The following is a 21,629-nucleotide window of genomic DNA, read 5'->3' as shown; positions in this document are numbered from 1 at the left end:
TTTAATATGGAAAAAAGTATGTGTCAGTTTAGGTAGCTAGGATAGTGAGACTAGTTTATAAACAAATTTCTTGGCATGGAATTACTTATTATAAAGCACATCACTAGCTTGGATACTTAGTTTTATATGAGAAGCTTAAATGTTACTTCTGAGTATTGTTAAGATAGTACTGAAGAGAAAAAAATAAACAATTCCTATTTTTAGGTAGAACAAAAGCCATGAAGACTATCAGCAGGCCAATTCACTACCTAACCCTGACTCACTGAGAAACCAGGTTTAAAAATCTAGAAAGGACCATCTAGTTAAAATCTCATTTAACTGGGGGCCAAGGAGAATGTAACTGAATTCAGTGTGCTCCATCCCTTAGCTGTTTCAAATTTTATTAGATATGTGGTTCTCAAACTTTTGTGTATATCACAATTACTTGAAGACTTGTTAAAATACAGATTGCTGAGCTCCCTGGTTTCAATAAAGGAGATCTGAGGTTAGGCTTAAGAATCTGTATTTCCAACAAGGTTCTAGGCAATACCGATGCTACTCATCTGGGGGTCACATTTTTAAGAATCAGCATATTAGACTTAGAGCCTGGGAGCTCCCTAAAGGGATGCATATTTCAGGAAGACCTCTAGGCCTAAAATAATGCTGGTTATGGAGGAGCTACTTAATGCTTATACATGAGTCAGAGGGTTAATAAAAAATCTTTATTCCATTTGTATAAAGATAATGAGGCTATATTAAGAAATATTTAATATAAAATATGTAATAAATGTATTGAGCATTGTTATTATAAAATGTTACACACTTGAGATGCCAGGTTAACTTCTTTCCTACTATACTTTAGTATCTAGGTTAAATGAAACCACTGGAAATTAAATTCTTTTTTAAGAGTCTAAAGAATAAAAGTCAGATTCCATAGAATGATATAGCATTCTAGTCCCTGACCATCATTTCCCTTCATCTCCTACAAATCCTTAGACCCAAGCCATACTAAACCAACAGCAGGCTTTACAGTCAAGTAACATGTCTTTCAATCCCAGCCATGCTGGTTATTGGCCTCCATGATGATGCTGGGTTGATGATTCAGTGATGTTTAAATAATTAACTGTGACTAAAAGCCCAACTGTTATGCCTGTTCACTATACTATTCCTTTTTTTAATATATATATATCTGGAATAAATCCATTCTCTAACACAGACATACATACTCACTTTCTACTGAATTCTTAATTCTTCAATGGTGAAACTCAATTAATCCCTTTTTCCATGTATCTTCAGGCAATGTTGATCACCTCACTTTGCTTGTCTCTACATAAACTTATACATACTTATTTATTTTTCTTTAAAAAAAGAACATCTGAGTCATAATTTACATACAATATAATGTACCTGTTTAAGAGCAAATTTTGACAAATTTATATACCCATGTTAACAGCCACTATAATCAAGATTTGGAGCATATCAATCTCCCCCCAAAAGATTCTGTTACACCTGCTTCCTCTGAACCAATCTCCCCGGTCCCACCCCAGGCAACAACTGTTTAAAACAATCATTTCTAGAATTTCATGTAAATGGAGGCACACAGTTTACACTCTGGAATCTTTTACTCAGGGCAAAGTTTTGTAAGCTATTTATTAGGGTTTAATTTACATATATCATCAAGTGAATCTATCTGAAGTGCTAGATTTGATGATTTCTGAAAGCTGTGTATGTCCAAAAAACCCACCACTACAATCAAGATACAAAAAATTTGTCACCTCCAAAACATTCCTCGCCCTCCTTTGCCATCCACCTCTTCACACAGTACATACTCTCCTGTATGTGGCTTCTTCAGCTTAGCTTGACTTTGAGATGTGTCTGTTGTTGTGTCTATCAATAGTTAATTCCTTTGCACTGTTGAATATTATTCTATTATACGGAAATACCGTGTTTAGTTTATCCATTCACTTGTTGAAGTTATTTGGGTTGTTCCAGTTTGGGGCTACCGTGAATAATGCTGGAGCAAATACTGGTATATAAGTCTTTTTTGTGAATTGATGTTTTTGCTTCTCTTGTGTAAAGAATGAGGGGTCAAAGAGCTGAGTTTGTGAGGTTGTAAAGTTGACCCTTCAACAACTTGGGTTTGAACTTCAGGGGTCCACTTACAGGCAGATTTTTTTTCTATAAATACTACAATGCTACACGATCCACTGTTGGCTCAATCCATGGATGTGGAACCATGGATTTGGAAAGCCTCTTTGGGACTCAAGCATCTGAGGATTTGGGTATCTATAGTGGGTCCTGGAACCAATGCCTCAGGCTGTTCAAAGGTCAACTGTGTATGTTTAACTTTTGAAGAAACTGCAAAACTATTTCCCAAAATGGCTGTACCACTTTAAAATCCTGTAAGGAATGTTTGTGAGATTTCCAGTTACTTTACAACCTCACTAGCCCTTGTGAGGGCCAGAATTGTTTTTATACTCACTCTAATGGGTATGTGATAGTATCTCATTATGTTATCAATTTGGATTTCCCAGATGACTATGTTGAGCATCTCTGCATGTACTTATCAATTTTTTTTTTGTCTTTCTAAATATTTAGCTCATTTTTTTTAAATTTTGAGGTTTTATCTTACTGAGTTGTCCAGTTCCTTTTTCAAATGTATTACAAGTTACTTTCTTTCAGTCTCTGGCTTGCCTTCTCATTTTCTTAATATTTCAAAGAGCAAAAGTATTCATTTTAGCAAGGTCCAATTTATCAAAATTTTTTAAGTTTATGGCTCAAGTATTCTGCATCCTATTAAAAAATTATTTTTTGCCTTTCCTTCCTAAAGACTGTAAAAACCTTCTCCTATGTTTTCATATAAAAGTTTTATAGTATGAGCTTTATTGTTTAGGTCAAAGATGCATTTCAAATTAACTGTCTATGGTATAAGATAAGAAAGACTGAGGTTCACTTTTTCTCTGTGGATATCCAGTTCTAGTACCATTTGTTGTAAAGACTTCTTTTCCCCCACTGAACTGCCCTGTCACCTATGTGGAAAGCTAACTGACTATATAATCAGATCTATTTCTGGGTCATTCATTTACATGTCTATCCTATACTATTACCACATCACCTGGCTTTCTCTAGCTATTTTACAGCCAGCTGGTCAGTTTAAAAACAAAAACAAAAACACACAAATCCTACTGGACTTTAATTTGAATCTACAGATCAAATGAGAACTGACATCTGAACATTAAATCTTCTAATCTATTAACACAGTCTGTTTCTCCATTTATTTAGATATGTTTTAATTTCTCTCAGTGAAGTTTTCCAATTTCTCAGTATACAGGACTTACATATATTTTGTAAAATGTATCCCTAAACATTTCATGTTGATGCAAATGTTAATGGCATTCTTTAAAATTTTGATTTTCATTTATAGAAGACAGAAAACACAACTACTTTTTAATACTGACCTTGTAGCTAAACTTAGATTATTCCCACTAGCTTTTTTAGATTCTTTTTTTAAACACGTGTGCTCACGTGATCTACAAATACAGAAAGCTTCAGTTGGTTTTTTCTAATTTATATATACATTTTTTCTTGTCTTATTGGACTGGCTACAAACTCCAGAGAAACACTGAATTAAAAAGTGTTGAGAACAGACAATCTTGCCTTGTTACCAATCTTAGTAGGGGAAGAATTCAGTCGTTCACCATCATGTATGATGTTAGATAGGCTTTCCATATACACACTTTATCAGGTCAAGGAAATTCCCCGCTCTTCCTAGTTTACTGAGGTTTTATCATGGATGGGGACTGAACTTTTTATCAAATGCATTATTGGACCCACAGATACATACTGATTTTTTCCTTTATTGATAATACAGTGAGTTACATTGATTGGTTTTTGTAATGTTAAACAAACCTTCCCTTTCTGAGATAAACCCTAATCACAGTATACTACTGAATCCTATTTTTTCAGTATTATGTTAAGGATTATTTCATCTACATTCATGAGGGATATTTATCAGTAGTTTTCTTTTTTCCTGTAATGTCTTTGATTTGAATAATGCTAGCCTCAAAAGTGAGTTGCAAAGTGTTTCCTCCTTTAAATCTTCCTGTTATCCTTCATCTGGCCTTGTAGTTTTCTCTGTGAGAAGGTTTTAAATTACGAATTCAACTTTGTTAATATGTAGCTATCAACATTTTTCTGTTTTTTTCCTTGAATCTATTTCGACAATTTGTATTTCTAAGGAATGTGACCATTTCATCTAAGTTGTAGAATTTTTTGTCACAAACTTGTTCATTCTCTCTTACTAGTTCATCATCATAGTTGATGGGCACTTGAGGGGCAATGCAGTAAAATACCATTTTTACCATTGAAAATGTTATTTAAAAAACATGCTGTCTTTTCCCCCTCCCCTATACTTTACTTCCCAGGGAAAAATGGAGTAATAAGTGATGCTAGTGGCTAATACAGCCTGACAGGGAGGTTCAAATGCTCAATACAAACCAAGATGTTAATTAATATGAAAGCAAAAATGCACACAATACTGAGCTGTATAGATTATGTCTGCTAAACAGTACAGCCTAGAAGTAGATGGGGCCTCCATGTCATCCAGTTCATCCCCAGCCTTCCAGTCAAGTTTTCAATGGACAAACATATATACTTCATTTTTAAAAATTGGAGGAAACTATAGTGTCTAAAAATTCTTAGTTACTAGTTACCATTTAAACCAAAATGCCAATATTATAAAATTGACTTAACAAATCAGTATTTTTCAAAACTATTAATAAAGGAGAGTATGTCAATTATGTGACAGTCTGTGTTGCTCTATATCTTGATTCATTAGTAAAGGGGAAAAAGACACAGAGACATGCTTTACCATGTCATAATTTTTCAAATATACTACTCATCCTTGCCCCCAAGTATAAAGTTCTCAGAATAATTACTAATGATCCAACCTAACCCATTATGCAAAAACAATTTTTTTAAATATCCTAGTTCAGCAATGTTTCCACGTGAATTAAACCTAGCAACACTGATTTGAGAGGTCAGCTATAAAATCAAACCCTTTAACACTCACCTCAAAAATTGTAATATATACTTTACACATGAAAATTAAATGTCATGAAAATTTTAAAGCTCTACCATTAAAGCCTTGTAACTTTCAAAACAAGGTCTTCCCAAAACAAATGTTCCCAAAACTCCTGCTAAAGAAGTCTAAGATTAGACAGTACCCAAAACATTAAAAGAGAGACAGGAGTGGGGGGGGGGAGGAGAAGTACAGGAAAAGGGGAAACTAGGGGATCTCAACATATTTACAAACTTTTTTTCTAGGCTGTTCTCAACCCTCCCTACTCAGCAGAGTCACCTTTTCAGATGCTTTTAAAATGAGGTGTTCAGGCTCCACATAACCCAAAACTACCAAACTAGAGTCTTTAGGGACAATGGACCATATATCTATATTTTTCAAAAGCTCCTTTACTAATTAAAATGCACAGCCATCCTGAGAACTGTGAAACAGGAAGGTTACTATTTAGATTTTAAACAAATACCTTGATCTGCTGTCTCCGTAGCATGGCAAGTTCTCGCATGTCTCGGAATGGCTGTAGTAAATACTGATAGAGTTCGGTTGTGGCTTCTGCAAGACTGCTGTAGGCTTCATCCTCCATCTGATACAAGTCCAGAAGCTCTACCATGCTCTCTGTATTCTTGTGCTTATCCAAGAGCTGTGGAACAAGAAAGTTTCACTACAAAGAAATCCAATTGTAATAGCCTATAAATACTTGCTAACTGCCTAGCATCTCATCAGGACCTTGGAACCCTAAAACACAGAATTAAGAGAGAATGAGAAGCACCAATTGCTTTCATCACTCATCTCCATGCCTTAGATCTTTTACTACAAGACCACTGTCTGGAATATCCTTTTCTAACTACTACTGTTACCATACTATTCCAGGTTCTCTGTAATTTTCTGGAACTCAGTACTATCTGCCTTTCCTTAACTCTTAAAAAATTTTTCCTCAGCATCTAATAGCTTTCTCCATATTTATATAAAAAAATTTTCGCTGCTAATCTACAAAGTAGTTATCAACTCTTGCCTTTATTATTTTATTAGTAATTTATTTGTTAGTAATTTATTTTATTTATTAGTAATTTCCCCAAACCTTCTTGCCATTCCTTTCCCCCTCCAAGTTTGGAACATCTGACTTATGACTTCAAAAATCTAGGTGAAAACACTCTCAACATACCGAAGAGTTTAAGACTGACTATAATTGATGTTTATAACTTTCTTACTTGACATTCCTTGGTACTCATGTGTGTATGTTTATATAGATATCATTCATTTCTCAACAAACATAGACTGTGCATTTTAATACATGTTAGGCACTGGGCATACAAAAATATGCTTCCTTTCTTCATGGAGTTTACCATGTAGTAAATAAACAAACTAAATAAAGTTTTAAAAAAATTACAAACTATGATAAATGTTATGAAAATTATTAAATTTTAAAAAGTAAAGAATAAAAGTAACACACCGAAACAATGGATCCCATGATTTCTCAGGAATATGAGGTGAGGAGATGGTGAGAAACCATGACCTAGTTGTTCAGGGTAGGTTAGAGAGAAAAGGCTATCCATGGAAACTTAAGATAAATTTCAAAGAACCTCTCAATGAATCATGTAGCAAAGCACTATTTTATGTACTTCTTGGTGTCCACTGACTTGGTCATACTTTCATCTCCTCAAAGACAGAAAATTCTGCTATTCTTTCTCAGACATAAAGTTTCCACTACTTGGGGAGGGTACAGCTCAGTGGTAGAGCACATGCTTAGCATACATGAGGTCCTGGGTTTGATCCCCAGAACCTCCATTAAAATAAACAAACCTAATTACCTCACCGTCCAAAAAAATTAAAAATTAAAATAAATTTTAAAATGTTTAAAGAAGGAAAAAAACAAAATAAATAATAAAAAATAAAGTTTCCACTAATAACTTCCCTCCCAACTTCTTGCTTTACCATATTGTTGTACATATTACAACTGACCTTTGAACAACTATAATATGCGGTTAGGGGCCCTGCCTAGTCAAAAATCAGAATATAACTTTACAGACTACCCTCCTTCCCAATCTACAGTTCTGCATACAAGTATTCAAAAACTGAAATACATAGGTATAAATCTAATTATGCACAGGATCTAAAGGAAAAGTACACAACTGTGATGAAAGAAATCAAAGACCTAAATTAAATGGAGATACATGGAGTGGAAAACTCACTACTGTCAAGATGTCAGTTCTTCCCACCTTGATCTATAGAATCAATGCAATGCCGTTTAAAATCTGAGCAAGTTATTTTGTGGATATCAACAAACAGATTCTAAAATTTGTATGGAAAGGCAAAAGACCCAGAATAGCCAACACAATATTGAAGAACGAAGTCAGAAGACTGACACTCCCCATTCAATTTCATTAGTTACTATAAAGCTACAGTAATCAAGACAGTGTGGTATTGGATAAAAGAACAGATTAATGGAATAGAGTCCAAAAATAAACCCACACAAATAGTCAAGGAATCTTTTGACAAAAGAGCAAAGGCAATTCAATGCAGAAATCACTTTTCAACATATGGTGCTGGAACAAATGGAGAAGGAAGGAAGGGAGAAAGGAAGGGAGGGAAGGAGGAAGGGAGGGAAGGAGGGAGGAAGGAAGGGAAATCTACAGAGACCTTAAACCTTTCACAAAAATAAACTCAAAATGGATCATAGATCTAAATGTAAGATACAAAGCTATAAAACTATAAGATAAAAATATAGAAGAAAATCTACATAACTGTGCTTTTGGTAAAGTGGACTTTGTTAAAATTAATAACCTCTGATCTACAAAGGATACTATATCAAGAGAATGAAAAGACAAGAGTAGGAGAAAATACTTGCAAAACAGTTTTTATAAAGCACTATTTTGCAAAATACACAAACTCCTAAAACTCAGTAAGAAAACACAATTTTAAAATGGGCAAAAAAAAAAAACAAAAACCTGGAAAAGACCACTCAGAAAAAGATATACAGATAGCAAGTAAGCATAGAAGGAGATGCTCAACATCCTACCGTAATTTGGGAACTGCAATTAAAATGATGAGCTACCACTACACACAACACCAAATACTCATGAGGATGTGGAACCACCAGAACTCCCACTGCTGCTGGTGGAAATGTATTCTGACACACTGTTGTAAGGCACATACAAATTAAGGATTAGACATCTCTTCAGAGAATTAACCTTTTTATTATGTAATGCTCCTCTTTATGCCTGATACATTTCCTTGCTCAAAAGTCTGCTTTGTCTGAAATTAATATAGCTACTCCAACTTTCTTTTGATTTGTATTAGTAACATGTATCTTTCTTATAAAACTAAATATATTCTTAACATATAATCCAGAAATCACACTTTTTCATATTTACTCAAATGAGTTGAAAATCTTATGTCCAAACAAAAACCTGCACATGAGTATTACAGGAGCTTTATTCATAACTGCCAAAACCTGAAAGCAACCAAGATGTCCTTCAATAGGTAAATGGATAAACAAACTATGGTACATTCATACAATGGACTATTTAGCAATTAAGAAAAGTGAGAAGTGAAACCAATCTGAAAAAACTATGTACTCTATGGTTCCAACTATGACATTTTGGAAAAGGCAAAATATGGACACTAATAAAAATCAGTGGTTGCAGCAACTGGAGAGAGGTGTCACACTCTAATGAATATATGGAATATAGGGGATTTCTAAAGCAGTGAAATTGTTCTGCATGATACTGTAATGGTGGATATATGACATCCATTTGTTAAAGTCTAGAAAACTGTACAACACAAAGAGTGAATTCTAGTGTAGCCTATGGACTCTAAATGATCATAATATATCAACACTGGATTATCAACTGTACCAAATGTACCACACCAATACAAGATGTTAACAACAGGGGAGACTCTGGACAAGAGAGAAAGAGTAAATGGGAACTCTGTATTTTCTGCTCAATTTCTCTGTAAACCTGAAAGTGATAAGACAGTTATTAATTTTTAAAGTGAAGATACAAACCTATTTAAAGACACAGTTTTGTATTTCACTGTGTTTTTAAAATATAACCAAAAATGATTAAAAATAAATTCACAGTAACCAATTAACACTGATTTTCATCCCTGCTAAGCCCTATTGTTTTAAGGGGATCAGACCAATGTCTTTCTGCTTTGTTAACAAGTATTTTTTGGTAGGTTGGTTTTGTTTTTTTGTTTTTCGTTTTTAATAGAGGTCAACTCGAACAAAAAAGAATCAATTCAGACATCAGTCATATTAACAACTGATAACACATAAATTATTTACAGATGTGGACAGAAGTCCAGACCAAGTGGAATCTTGCTTTATGCTAAAAGCAAAGAGATGCCATTAAAGGTTTTTTTGTTTTGTTTTTCCTTCAAAGACCTCACTGGTTCCAGGGAGGAATATAGTCTCCCAAGGAAGAGAATCTTGACCAGTGCTCTGAAGGATAAAAAGGGATAAACTAGGCAAGGTGTAAAGGGAAGATTGGGTCAGAAAGAATGGCATGTCCCTAGCTACCATAAAATAAGGTTAACAAACTGGAGTAGAGAGAGCATGGGAACATAATGAAAGACAATTCTAGAGACACTAACAGACATGGTGGCCCTAACTTATACTACAATGTCTGAGAACCGATTGGAAGGGGCACCAGAGTGGATGCATATATCAGTTCATAGTCTCCTGTGTCAGTCCATGACAAGTTGGTGGTAAGCTTAGACTGGAGGAAGAGAAAAGCACACATTCAAGAAATGCTTTGGAGATAAAATCAACAGGACTTGGTGAACGACTGGATTTTTCCCTTTACCCTAAAGTTTTTGGTATTCATTGATACAAAGAACACAAGAATAGAAACAGGTTTTTAGAAGCAAAGATCACGGATTCAGAGACACTGCATCCAAACTGCATTTTAGATATCCATGAAGAGAGGTCATGTAGGGAATGCAAAATGTCCAAGATAGATCCTACCTTTAAGTCTACAATCTAACTAGGGAAACAAACCAACAGACATATAAGTAAAATACTGATTGTAAAAGTTTAGAGAAAAGTTGGTTCAGAGTGGGCTAAAGCACTTGAAAAAGATGTTCTAAAGCTAGGATTTGAGCTGGGTCTTAAAAGGATGGGAAGTGCTAGACAGGTGAAGGAGAGCAACCCAATCTTGAGAAATCACATGAATAAAAGCATCACAGATAAGCAATCTGGATGGGAGGAAGGGGGTGGCAATTTCCATCATGCCCCCTGAAGTAGAGGGTATGCCCTAGTGAGCAGGGTATCACATTGGTTCTGTAACTGCAGCACATTCTAATGAGTGAAACCATCTATGGAGCAGAAAGAAAGATGCATTTGATCAATGTGACCAGTTTAATTTTCAGTTCACAAAGTTCAACTTATCTAAATAATCATATCAAAGTGATGGTCATTTGTGTATCCGGTTACTTGAAGTATGGTCTCAGCAAATGTTAGAAATACAGAACCTCAGGGCCCCACTCCATACCTACAGAATCAGAATCTGAGTGCATAATGAATACGCACAGCCAAGTTTGAGAGGTACTGCTTCAACAGACACATTGTATAGCCATATTAACTATACTGTGAGGCAAAAGTCTGTAAGTTATACAAGATATGGTCAATTTTCAAACTTTCAAATTGAAATCTGTAGAATTATGGTATGTAACTTTTTTCCTTGGCTCTAAAATCGCTTTCCCCTCTCACTCTCTCACTACATCTATTATTTTATAATAGCTCAATTAGTGCTATTCAGACTAAAATTAAGCCAAAAGTCCCATTTCTCGTGGTTCTGTTCCCTATTAAAGCATTTTTAGCTATTTTAAGAAAAAAAAGTTATTACTGAAGCCAACACAGAATGATCATCTTTAGAAGACAGGTACAAAGAGACAGAGTCAGCCTGGCCTTATCTCCAGCACTGGTCAGAATCTTATCTCTGGACATGGGCCATTCAATGAAGTTGGATGTTTAAAAGCAGTGGCGGCCATTAAAATCATCAAATTAACTCTCTTCATTCTGAAGATTTGTTTACTTGTTTTTTTTAAATTGTATTTTGGCCTTTCACCATTATAAAGAAAATACTGAAATGATCATTAGATATTTCAGTTCTTTTGACAAAATTCTATTAATTTAAAAACTGGCAATTTAGAATAAACTGAAAAATCACAATAGAACTAGAATTCAATAAGCTGTTAGAATATACATGCAGAAACCAACAGCCCTTTCATAGTAAATACAGAACAACCAGCAAGGATTCTATTTACAACAAAACAGAAATACCTAGGAATAAACTTAAATCTATTAGGAGCCATGTAAATAAAATGTTAAGGCACCAAAAGACTGTATAAATGGAAAAATAAAAATAAAAATATCAATTCTCACTAACCTACACATTTCACATGGTAATAAAACAACCTTTTGACATTTTCACGGCATAAGAAAAGACAAAATTTTAAATTCTCATGAAAAAATAAGATGATAAAAATAGCAAAAACAAAAAATTTATAAAGAGTAGTTGTGGAGAGGGGCAACAGCCTACCAGGTAGTATAAATATCTGATACAAGCATGAAGTACAATGAAGTATTTCAGATATATGAAAGTTCACTGCATGAATCATAAGCATGAATCATTCAAGAAATGTTTGTGATAACTGTCATTTCATCAGAGAAAAAACAGTTGGACTCCCTACGTTATTCCTTACACCAAAATAAATTCCAGTAGGATCAACAATTTAAATCCAAACAAAATCATAAAAGTAGAAGAAATGAGGGTCTTTTTGTTTTTTGCTTTAAATAATCTCAACATAAGGGACTTTTACAGCATAACTCAAAATGTAGAAACTATCAAAAAAAGGACTAATAAATTTTGCAGCAAAAATTTTAAACTGGCTACAGACATAAAAAATTAAATCAAGAAATAAATGACAAAGGGAAAAAAACTTGCAATATAGACAATTTCCAAGGTCAAAAACCACGAACAAAAAATAGGTAAATAATGGAATGAATGAGTTCATAGAAATGACTCCTGAACAAATGAAGACTCATTTATACTGCAAAATAAATCACTAAAACTTTTCACAGATCAAAAAGTTTTTAAAATACACTCCTACTTAAAAGGATATAGAAACAAATCACAACCTCCTCCATTTGTTTCAAAAAATGTAAACTGATACATCCTCTACAGAAAGCAATTTAAACAAGACACGTATTTCTCTTCCACCCAGCAACTCCTCTTATAGAATTTGTCCTATAGATACAAATGCATGTGTGGAAAGGAGTGCTGTTTCAATAGCAAGAGGTCAGGAAAAACCTATGTGTCAAAACAAATCCATTCAATGGAGCATTATTTAGCCATTAGAATAAATACAGCTTGTTAAGAGAAAAGAAAGCAAGACAGAGATAACAGAGTATATAGTATGCTACCATTTGGGCTGTTAAAAAGGTGAAGAATATATATGTCCTATGTCTTTGTACATTTCTCTTCACTTTCCCATCCCAAAGGTATCCTGGCTTACACACCAAAAAAGGAAAATTAAATTTTCCTCTTTGCCACAATATCCAAAACTACAGATACACTTTCCTAAAAATGAAGTATGAGAAGTATGAAAATGACACATGCTTCTCTTCCTTTGCTCACCTATTATTTCATGCATAACTAAATCATGTGTTGAATCATCTATTTTAAGCTACAATTGAAAAAAAGGATTATGAAAGCAGCTGTGTACATAATCAACTTCTTTATCACAGGACTCTTCTCAAGTCTCAGAAATCAGTTCTAACAAGTGGCAATGGTGCTCACTTCTGCCATGGCTTAGCACCAAAACTGCAGCAAATCAGAAATAAAATAACCAGAATAAGGAAGGACCAGGGGGAGGGGGTTACTGTATAATAGCAATAAAACAATGGTAGTGTTCACAATGCATTACAAACTATTTTTATAGTTTTAATAAAGGCAATAATTCTCTCCTTGCAAGATAATGTACATTCAAAGAAGCCCTTTATCTTTATTCCACTTGAAAATGGAACGCTTTCATTGAGATAATGATTTTCTATTAAGTCCTAGGAATTGCAAACCTATTGAAAGAATGAGAAAAAACCCAACATGGTAGCAAAATCTCTAAATAATAAATTCCCCATAGCCATTGACAAGCAATCAAATGCCAGGATTCAGCAATAAGACAATCCTCAGATACTAGGCTTTTCTGAGCTGTTTTTTAGAGACACTAAAGTAAATGTAATGCACCAGTTTAGATACTATTTTCTACCAACACAAAAACATCAAGTCACTATATGCTTATTAATAAAATCACAATAGCGCTCTACACAGATAAATGCAACCTCAAAAGAGAAAATCAGTTATTCTATTCAAGTATTAACATATTTATATATTACTTCCCACATGCCTTTGATCCACAAATAGAGCAGTCCTTTACAAAGCTATTATGCACCAACTAAACTTAATACTCTTGCAGAGAAGCCCAAGGCATCTCACCTAACACTGCTAATTTATTAATTTGTCTTCTTTGCTATAAAGTTTCATGTTTTCCCAACATTAGATTACTGTAAAACCAATTAGAGCTTCAACTGGCAATCCATTTTAATCTAAGTATCTGAAAATAATCTTAAAGGAAATGCACTTTAAAACTTCAAAGATGCGACTTACTAAGCATTAGACTTTTTAGTCTAAACCATTTCCTATAATCCATGATAGAAGAATACAACTGTAAAATATAATCACTAACTTGCTATAATAACATACTTAATTTTCAATTTTGCTAACCAAAGCTGACTAAATCCAGGAATAAATAAACTCGACTGTGGATATTTGCAGGTTATGAACTGTGAAACATGAAAGGTGCTATAAATAATACATACACAAAAAAAAAAGAGTAGAAAGAAACTGGACACAGAGTTAGCTGACTTAGGATTAAGGGTGTTTGGGATGTACAGGGAAGGCCCGAATTTAAAATGGGGGAAAAAAAGAAAGAAAGAAGGAAATATATTAAATGGAGAAATGCGGGTTTGCTAAATTTAAGAAGATTCACTGATGGACACAAACTGAGTCAGAATGTAGATAGATCTGAGTGAGAATACAACATGCCTCCAAAGGATGATTTCAGAAGGGCTCAAGAGCAACCAACGTAATACAGGTGCTCACTGCAAATGCAGAGGAAAAGAGGACAGGTAGAAAAGGGGGCTAGAAAGTAAAGAGTTGTATTTGTTTCAAAATCTGAAACAAACTCATAGACATAAAATACTAACTTGTGGTTGCCAGAGGGGAGAGGGGTGGGAAGGGACAGACTGGCAGTTCAAAATTTGTAGATACTGACAGAGATAGAGATAGAGATAGAGATAGAGATAGAGAGAGAGAGAGAGAGAGAGGGAGGGAGAGAGAGAGAGAGAGAGAGAGAGAGAGAGAGAGGGAGAGAAAGAAAGAAAGAAAGAAAGAAAGAAAGAAAGAAAGAAAGAAAGAAAGAAAGAAAGAAAGAAAGAAAGAAAGAAAGAAAGAAAGAAAGAATAGATAAACAAGTTTATACTGTATAGCACAGGGAAATATATACAAGATCTTGTGGTAGCTCGTGGTGAAAAAGAATGTGAAAATGAATATATGTATATTCACATATGACTGAAAAATTGTGCTCTACACTGGAAATTGACACAACATTGTAAACTGACTATAATTCAATAAAAAATAAAAAACAAAACAAAAATCTAACATATCTCTTGTGCAATCTGAGAAAGTTATTTTGCTCCACTGATTCACGTAAAAGAAATTAAGCAGAATTAATTATATAAAGCATTAATTAAATACATTAGCCTAATAAATAGAACACTTCTCCCTTTCCCTTCTTTCTAGCTTCCCTAATGGTCACCTTTTTTTGCCTCCCCTGATCTAGACCTGATAAAAACTAGGCTCTTAACCTAGTCTCAGTTATCTGATATTTGTTTCAAATATCAGATTTGAAACAAAGCTCTGCTTACTGCAAAAGTTGTCTAGGGCAAGAACCCACAACTTAAACTTAGGTTCTTAAAGATGCCAGTGACAACAGCTTAAAAATTTTTTTTCTTTCAAGACTCCCTATGACCCCTGCACAGAGAAAGTGTACAACAACCCTGTGCCACTTACTCCTTTACCTAATCCTATTCAACTTGGCTTCTAATCCAGTGACCAGTTATAAGGAGAAGAGAGAGAGAAGGAATCTCCTGGGCTTAATTATGTAGTCCCCATCCTGTACCTTGCCAATCAGAGACAGTTCTAGAGTCCTCTGACTTTAGGATTACAGGGCTACCACTATCTTTGAAGATCTTAGAATAATTTTTGAAGTCCTAGATATAAAATTTAGAAGCTAAACTCTCCTGTGCAGTTTCATAACTTTCTTCCTACTCTAATGTGTCAAACTCAACAGTGCCCCGTTTTTTTTCCCCAATTAAGAAGATGTAAGAAGCAACTTACGTTAATCTACAAACATATCCATCATTAAATGATTAAGACATGCAAACAATTATGTGTGTGAAAAAGGGTGACTCAAGACTAGCATTGAGGTGCTCAGATGGGAGAAGCCTATTACAGCAATAAAACTGGATCCATGGCCCCAGGAACTTCCCTTAGGTCTAGGTGATGCTTCCCCCACTGACAAGTAAGGCCCAAAACCACACGTTATTTTCCATTCACAAAGCGGGCTGCTCAACTCAGTTCTCGTTTTGTAAAACTGTTGAATCATTTTTGTTATTTCTATATTAACCACTGATTATTTGCTAACAACTGTTAATGCTGAAATCCAATTTTAGAAAATGTAAGGGCTACTGACAGAAATGACCCATTTTGACATCTTAAAAATTGGCTTTCAAATTTTTTACTTCATAGATGAGAGGTAAATTTGATTTTGTTTTACTCCTAGGTGAAAACCTTTAATTAAAATGTTAGAAACATGCATCCATGTCATGTATAGAAACCAGCTTTGTAACATATCAAAAAACACCCACTGAGCACTGACTGCGTACAGAAGCACTGGGAAATTGAGGCATTAGAAAACCTTAACAACAAAGCCTATCTTTGTCTCCTGGGCCTTACAATGTATTTTAAAGGGCAGGAGGGACCCATAAAGAGAAAAACCAGGGCAGCAGTTATGGATGATATGAACCGTATGTAACGTTAAGTTCTCTCTGATCTGTGAATTTCTGAAAGAAATTCCTCTGGTTTCTGACAGTGGTCAGAAACAACTTTCTTTAGGAGGCGCACCTTACCTGGCCCTGGAAAGAGGGTGGAACTTAGACAAAAAAAGGACTACAAGGGGGCGGGGTAGGGAGGATCCTATACAATGGAGCATGGTGTATGGTTGAGTTCAGTGAATAATCGGTAAAAGCTTGGCTAGAATAATGAAAGGTTCATGCTGAGAAGAGAAAAAGATAAGACTGGCAAAATGTGAATGAATCTAATTGCCAGGAATTTGGGCTCTGTCTGCAGGATGACAGTAAACAATGGAAGAGTTCAGTTTGGTGTGTGTATGTTAAGAGCTGGAAAGGTGGGTATGAAGATCTGCAAAGTAATGTTTTAAAATAGTTTGGGAGCAAGGTATACAAAGGCTACACTGCAAGGAAGACAATGAAGGAGAGCTAAAATCAGTCCAAGGGTGAAATAGCGAGCGATTAAGCTAAAGTGCGTATAGGAACAACATGGGAAAGGAAATAACTAATGCATGAATGATTTCATAGTATTTCAGTTCTAAAATTCTTATTTAACATCTGTGAATCAGTACGCATTCAGAGATCAACAGGTACTTACAACACAGTGATGTACGTGTAACTATTATGCTACTTTACAGAAAAAGAACCAGAGGCACAGGCTCAATAAATTGCCTAAAATTAGGTAGCTGGTGAAAGGTAGAAGGTGTGAATCTTCCACAGCCTAACTTAATCTCTTAACCACTGCCCTTTATGTCCGACTCATAACTACTAGTCGATTATTTTTTTCTTATGGGAATGATATCAATCTTTTGAGTCTAGCAAGACTGAAAATATGATGAAATATATACAGTGGAATACTACTCAAACATACAAAACTGAATTTTTGACGTTGGCAACAACATGGATGGACCTGAAGGGTATTATGCTTAGCAAAACAACTCAGAGAAAGACAAACACCATGGAGTCTAAAAAATAAAACAAATCAATGAACATAACAAAAAAAGAAACAGACTCACAGATACAGAGAACAAACTAGTAGTTAACATTGGAGAGAGGGAAGGGGGAGGGGCAAGACAGGGGTAGGAGGTTAAAAGGTAAAAACTACTCTGTATAAACTAAATAAGCTACAAGGATATACTGTACAGCACAGGAAATATAGCCAGTACTTTATAATAATCTTAAGTGGAGTATAATTTATAAAAATATTGAATATCTATGATGTACACCTGAAAATAACAACTCTGAAAAACAATTATACCTCAATAAAAATAGTCTTTATTTGAAGTTTTAGGTCTCGTAAGACTCAATGTGTATAGTAAAACCTGCTGAAGGGCCAACTCCAAAGCCCTTCAGGGAGCCAGAGACCTTTCAACAACACTGTTTACAAAAGCAAGCCATCTAGACAGGCTTCACTGTGAGCTGGCATATAATTTCCTTTTAGTAAAAAGATGAACCTTTTTCAAGTTCAAATATTGCTAAAGTTAATTCTCGTCTCTTTCTCTTTTAATCCTCCACTTCTTTAACCCTACTTGTCATAATCTTCTCATTTTCATTTAGCAACCACAATACCCAAATTCACATCACCTAATACAAAAGGGAAAAAGAGGAGGTAGGATTTCCAGCTAAAAATAGAGTTCACATCCTTAACTGCCCTCTTCCCCTGCCTAGCCAGAAAAATAAGATTATTATTCAGTATAGTTATGAGGGGAAGGGAGTACAATATTAGCAATTCAAAGTTATGAACCAAGTTTTTGAAATGGGAATAGAGGGAGAAAGGAGGCAGATTTCAGGTCTTATTATTTCTACTGTAGGGGGAAGTACTAGAAAATGTTTTGGGGAGAAAATAAAATTTCTTTAAAGTAAAACATATCTGTGAAATCTTAAGGAAAATTATCACACCATCTAAACCAATCACCCTTAGCAAGCTCAATAAAGAACAGAATTTACAAAATAAGCATCAGTATCACATTTATTTTTCCTGTGGTTACAGAAAAATTTTATAAGTCTGTATAAAAAAGATATGCATTCTGTTTCCCATTAGAGTTTAATGTATCATGCACACAACACAGTTTTCTGTATCAGACATACAATTCGCCTCCTTTGGGATTACAATGTTCTCCAATGACAGACAACATTGACAGTGCATGTACATAATGAAGGTTTTCCAAAAAGTGATCAGTGAGACACTGCTAGTATTTTTGTCCGTGATGAGACATTGACTATGTATTTCAATTTGACAAGGGCTATATTTATCAGTTAGCTTCACTCCCTTTCTATAGGAATGAAGATAGTCCAGTTGTTAAGAAAACCAGCTGAAATCAGGCATGGATTTGAATCTGGTTCTCTTATATAGATATGTTATCTTAGGTAAATTTATCTAATCTTCCTGAACCTGTTTCCTCTATTGTAAAATCTTCACCTCTTAGGTTAATATGAAGATTAATATTGGTAAGTGTAGGGGGGTGGGTATAGCTCAGTGGTAGAACACATGCTTAGCAAGTGTGAGGTCTCAGGTTCAATCCCCAGTACCTTACAATAAAAAAATTTAAGAAGTGTTAACATTTATCAAGTGCTTACTGATAAATGGCACTACTCTAAGTAGTCTACATAAAAACTACTTTTAAATCACTTTATAAGGCAGTAGTAGTATTCTCCTGCCTTTACAGATGAGGAAGCTATAGCACTGAGAGAATTAGGTGAGCCCAAATTCACGAAGCTATTAAGTGGAGGAGCCAGGACTCAAACTCACTTGAACCCTTCCTTCTCTACTCCTATCTACATGGTAACTAAGTTAATATATTTAAAGACCTCCCACGACTGCTTGATCCACAGGAAGCATTTAATAACCGTCAGACATTTATCATTCCAAACTAGAGCCTTGGGTGTAGGGTGTAGCTCAGGGGTAGAGATGTGCTTGGAGCGCACGAGGTCCTGGGTTCAAACCACAATGCCTCTGTTCAGGGGAAACATTTTTTTTTAAATAAAATAAAGTAAAAAATTATCTACACACTTAAAAACAAAAAAACTAGACCCTCACATAAGTCTCTACATATCAGTCACTACAGTTATGACCCCGTTAGGGTCAATAAATAGTACAGAAACTCACCTAGATAGGGAGGTGAAGGGGAAGAAAGGCTTTCAGAAAGAATTTTAGCAATTAAATATTGGTTTTGTAAGTGTAACTTCAGCAAGTTATCAAAAACTGAGGGGGAAGCAGTTTGAACAATAAAGTCCATAGAGAAAAGGCATACACACAAAAAACCCTCAAGTACAGGTAATGAACAAAGTGATAACCAGTAAATACCAAAAAAAACAAACAAAAAAAAAAACAGGCAGAAACGCTACTCCTGCCTGCTTCAATGCCCTCATGTACTCAAAAATGAATTAGAGCTTTTTCAAAGCATAAATATAACTCTAGCAACATTAGAAGTGCTATGTCTAGAACAGTCACCTTACTTCAGAGAGACCCAAACCTGGATACAAGCACATAAAACGAGTGGCTCAGGTCCCAACCCTTGTTACCTTGCACCTGTGAGCTACTGTGAATCCTTATGGAAAGAACATTATAATCTCATTTTACAAACATGAAATTAAGGCACCAAAAGGGTAAGTAACAATTGAGGTCAAGCAACTAGTATCAGAATTAGGACAAAAACACACGTTATCCTGAGCCATGTCCAGTAAATTTTCTTTCCACTAAGCACTAATTAAGATAGTGTAGTGAGACATTTCTTAAAAAGTACCCTGCCTCAACTAATTCTAATCAGCAGGATGACCTGGTAACCAATTTTAATTAAATTTTTTTCCTGAAGAAAATGACCATTCTTATTTATTACTGTATTCCCCCTGTGCCTGTATTACTAGAACAAACTAGTATTTGTTGAATAAACAAACTTGTTGAATAAATAAAGCTCCAAACCATCACCCTCAAGCCTTAAAAGTTAGTTACAATCAAACCCTAAATCATTAAAGAAATTTCATTTAACCTTAGTATCATTCTCTACAAAATGTCTAGCCTATAAGGCCTATTTTTGAGCCTATTATATAAAACCCTCACTACAGTCTGAAAAATCTATCATATGCAATTATAACTACATAAAATTTAAAATGCAAGGACAAGCATAAAGGCAATTCCCCACACTTAAGAAAACAACTCACAAAAATTTCCAGTTTTTTAAAATGAGTCCTTCTCTGCCCTATGCAGTTTTAATGACTTAGATACTGTGTTAAGGCTCCTTGGTATGCATTAACAGTCCCCCCTACAACTTGAAAAGCCAAATGAACTTCACCACTTTTACCAAAAAACAAATAGCACCAACAACTATTGTTTAGACTTCACTGCCTATGTCTCTTACCACTTAATTTTTCTCCTGTAACAACTAAAGAAACCAGGTAGATTTAGAGGGAGCAGATCGTGGCCTATTAATGGGTAAAAAGAGCCATGGGAAACTTTCCATTACAAGAAAAGAAGCACAAGTACATCTAACCATCAATGGAAGGCCACCTCGTGCTTTCAAGTCTCACTTCCAACAATATTCTACAGTCAATGAAAGGCCAAATAAAGCAGCAATGGAGAACAGTGAAACTAAAGTTACGTGTGAAGATGCTGGGAGTGAAGATTGCTAATTCAACCATAACTGTTATTGACAAACCAAACCTCCCACTTGCCTTCTTCCTTCAACACATATGCACACACACACACACACCCTTGTACTCACATTACTGAAGTATTTGTTCAAGTTTTGGCCTTGTTTTAGCAAGGAGTTAACATGTCTGTGAAATATCTGGTGGGCCTGGCATCATGTGATATTTAAACAGCAAGCAGAGAAACTACCATATAAATTATTTATCAGAAAGGCTGCCAGCCTGCCACCAGCTTCCATGTTTTTGTCTTACAGACACACTAACCCAGAAGCATATATTTCAACTCTTTTCCTACACCTATCTATTTCTTCAGTGATATGAAAAACGACCAAAAGTTTATTGGGGCACAGGACTGAAGAAAATGATTGATTTCTAAGTCACTATTTTAACAGCCTCTAGCTTTCAAGTCTTTCATCATAACTTTCAATAATTTCACAAAATACACTTAGCTTCATTATTCCTCAACTGTGTTTTACAGTAAAAGAGCAGTTTGCACTATGTTTATGGAAATATTCAGACAGAAAGCTCTCTGCACGACAATTCAGTACATTATGTCCCTTCCAAGCCTGCTTCTACTATTCATACCTAATCATGGGCTGTGGCTGACCGGTGCAAAGGCCAGCATCCTAGAGCTCATAAAAGACTGTCATTTTGATGGGAGGGTAAATGCTCAGTGGTAGAGCGTGTGCTTAGCATGCACAACATCCTGGGTTAAATCTCCAGTACCTCCACTGAAAA

General features: G+C 35.0%; 1 protein-coding gene across 2 annotated transcripts in view; it reads right to left on the bottom strand.

The window, feature by feature from the left end:
- JMY (junction mediating and regulatory protein, p53 cofactor) overlaps positions 1-21,629 on the bottom strand; it is a 61,906-nt gene that overhangs the window by 33,760 nt on the left and 6,517 nt on the right. For both annotated transcript variants that reach the window (XM_064481905.1, XM_010975076.3), the window contains exon 2: positions 5,523-5,696. In XM_064481905.1, the coding sequence (XP_064337975.1) occupies positions 5,523-5,696 (174 nt within the window). The remainder of the gene's footprint in view (positions 1-5,522; positions 5,697-21,629) is intronic.

This window comes from Camelus dromedarius, chromosome 3 (genome assembly GCF_036321535.1).
Source record: "Camelus dromedarius isolate mCamDro1 chromosome 3, mCamDro1.pat, whole genome shotgun sequence".
Classification (NCBI taxonomy): domain Eukaryota; kingdom Metazoa; phylum Chordata; class Mammalia; order Artiodactyla; family Camelidae; genus Camelus; species Camelus dromedarius.
This window is presented reverse-complemented; position numbering and strand designations above follow the sequence as displayed.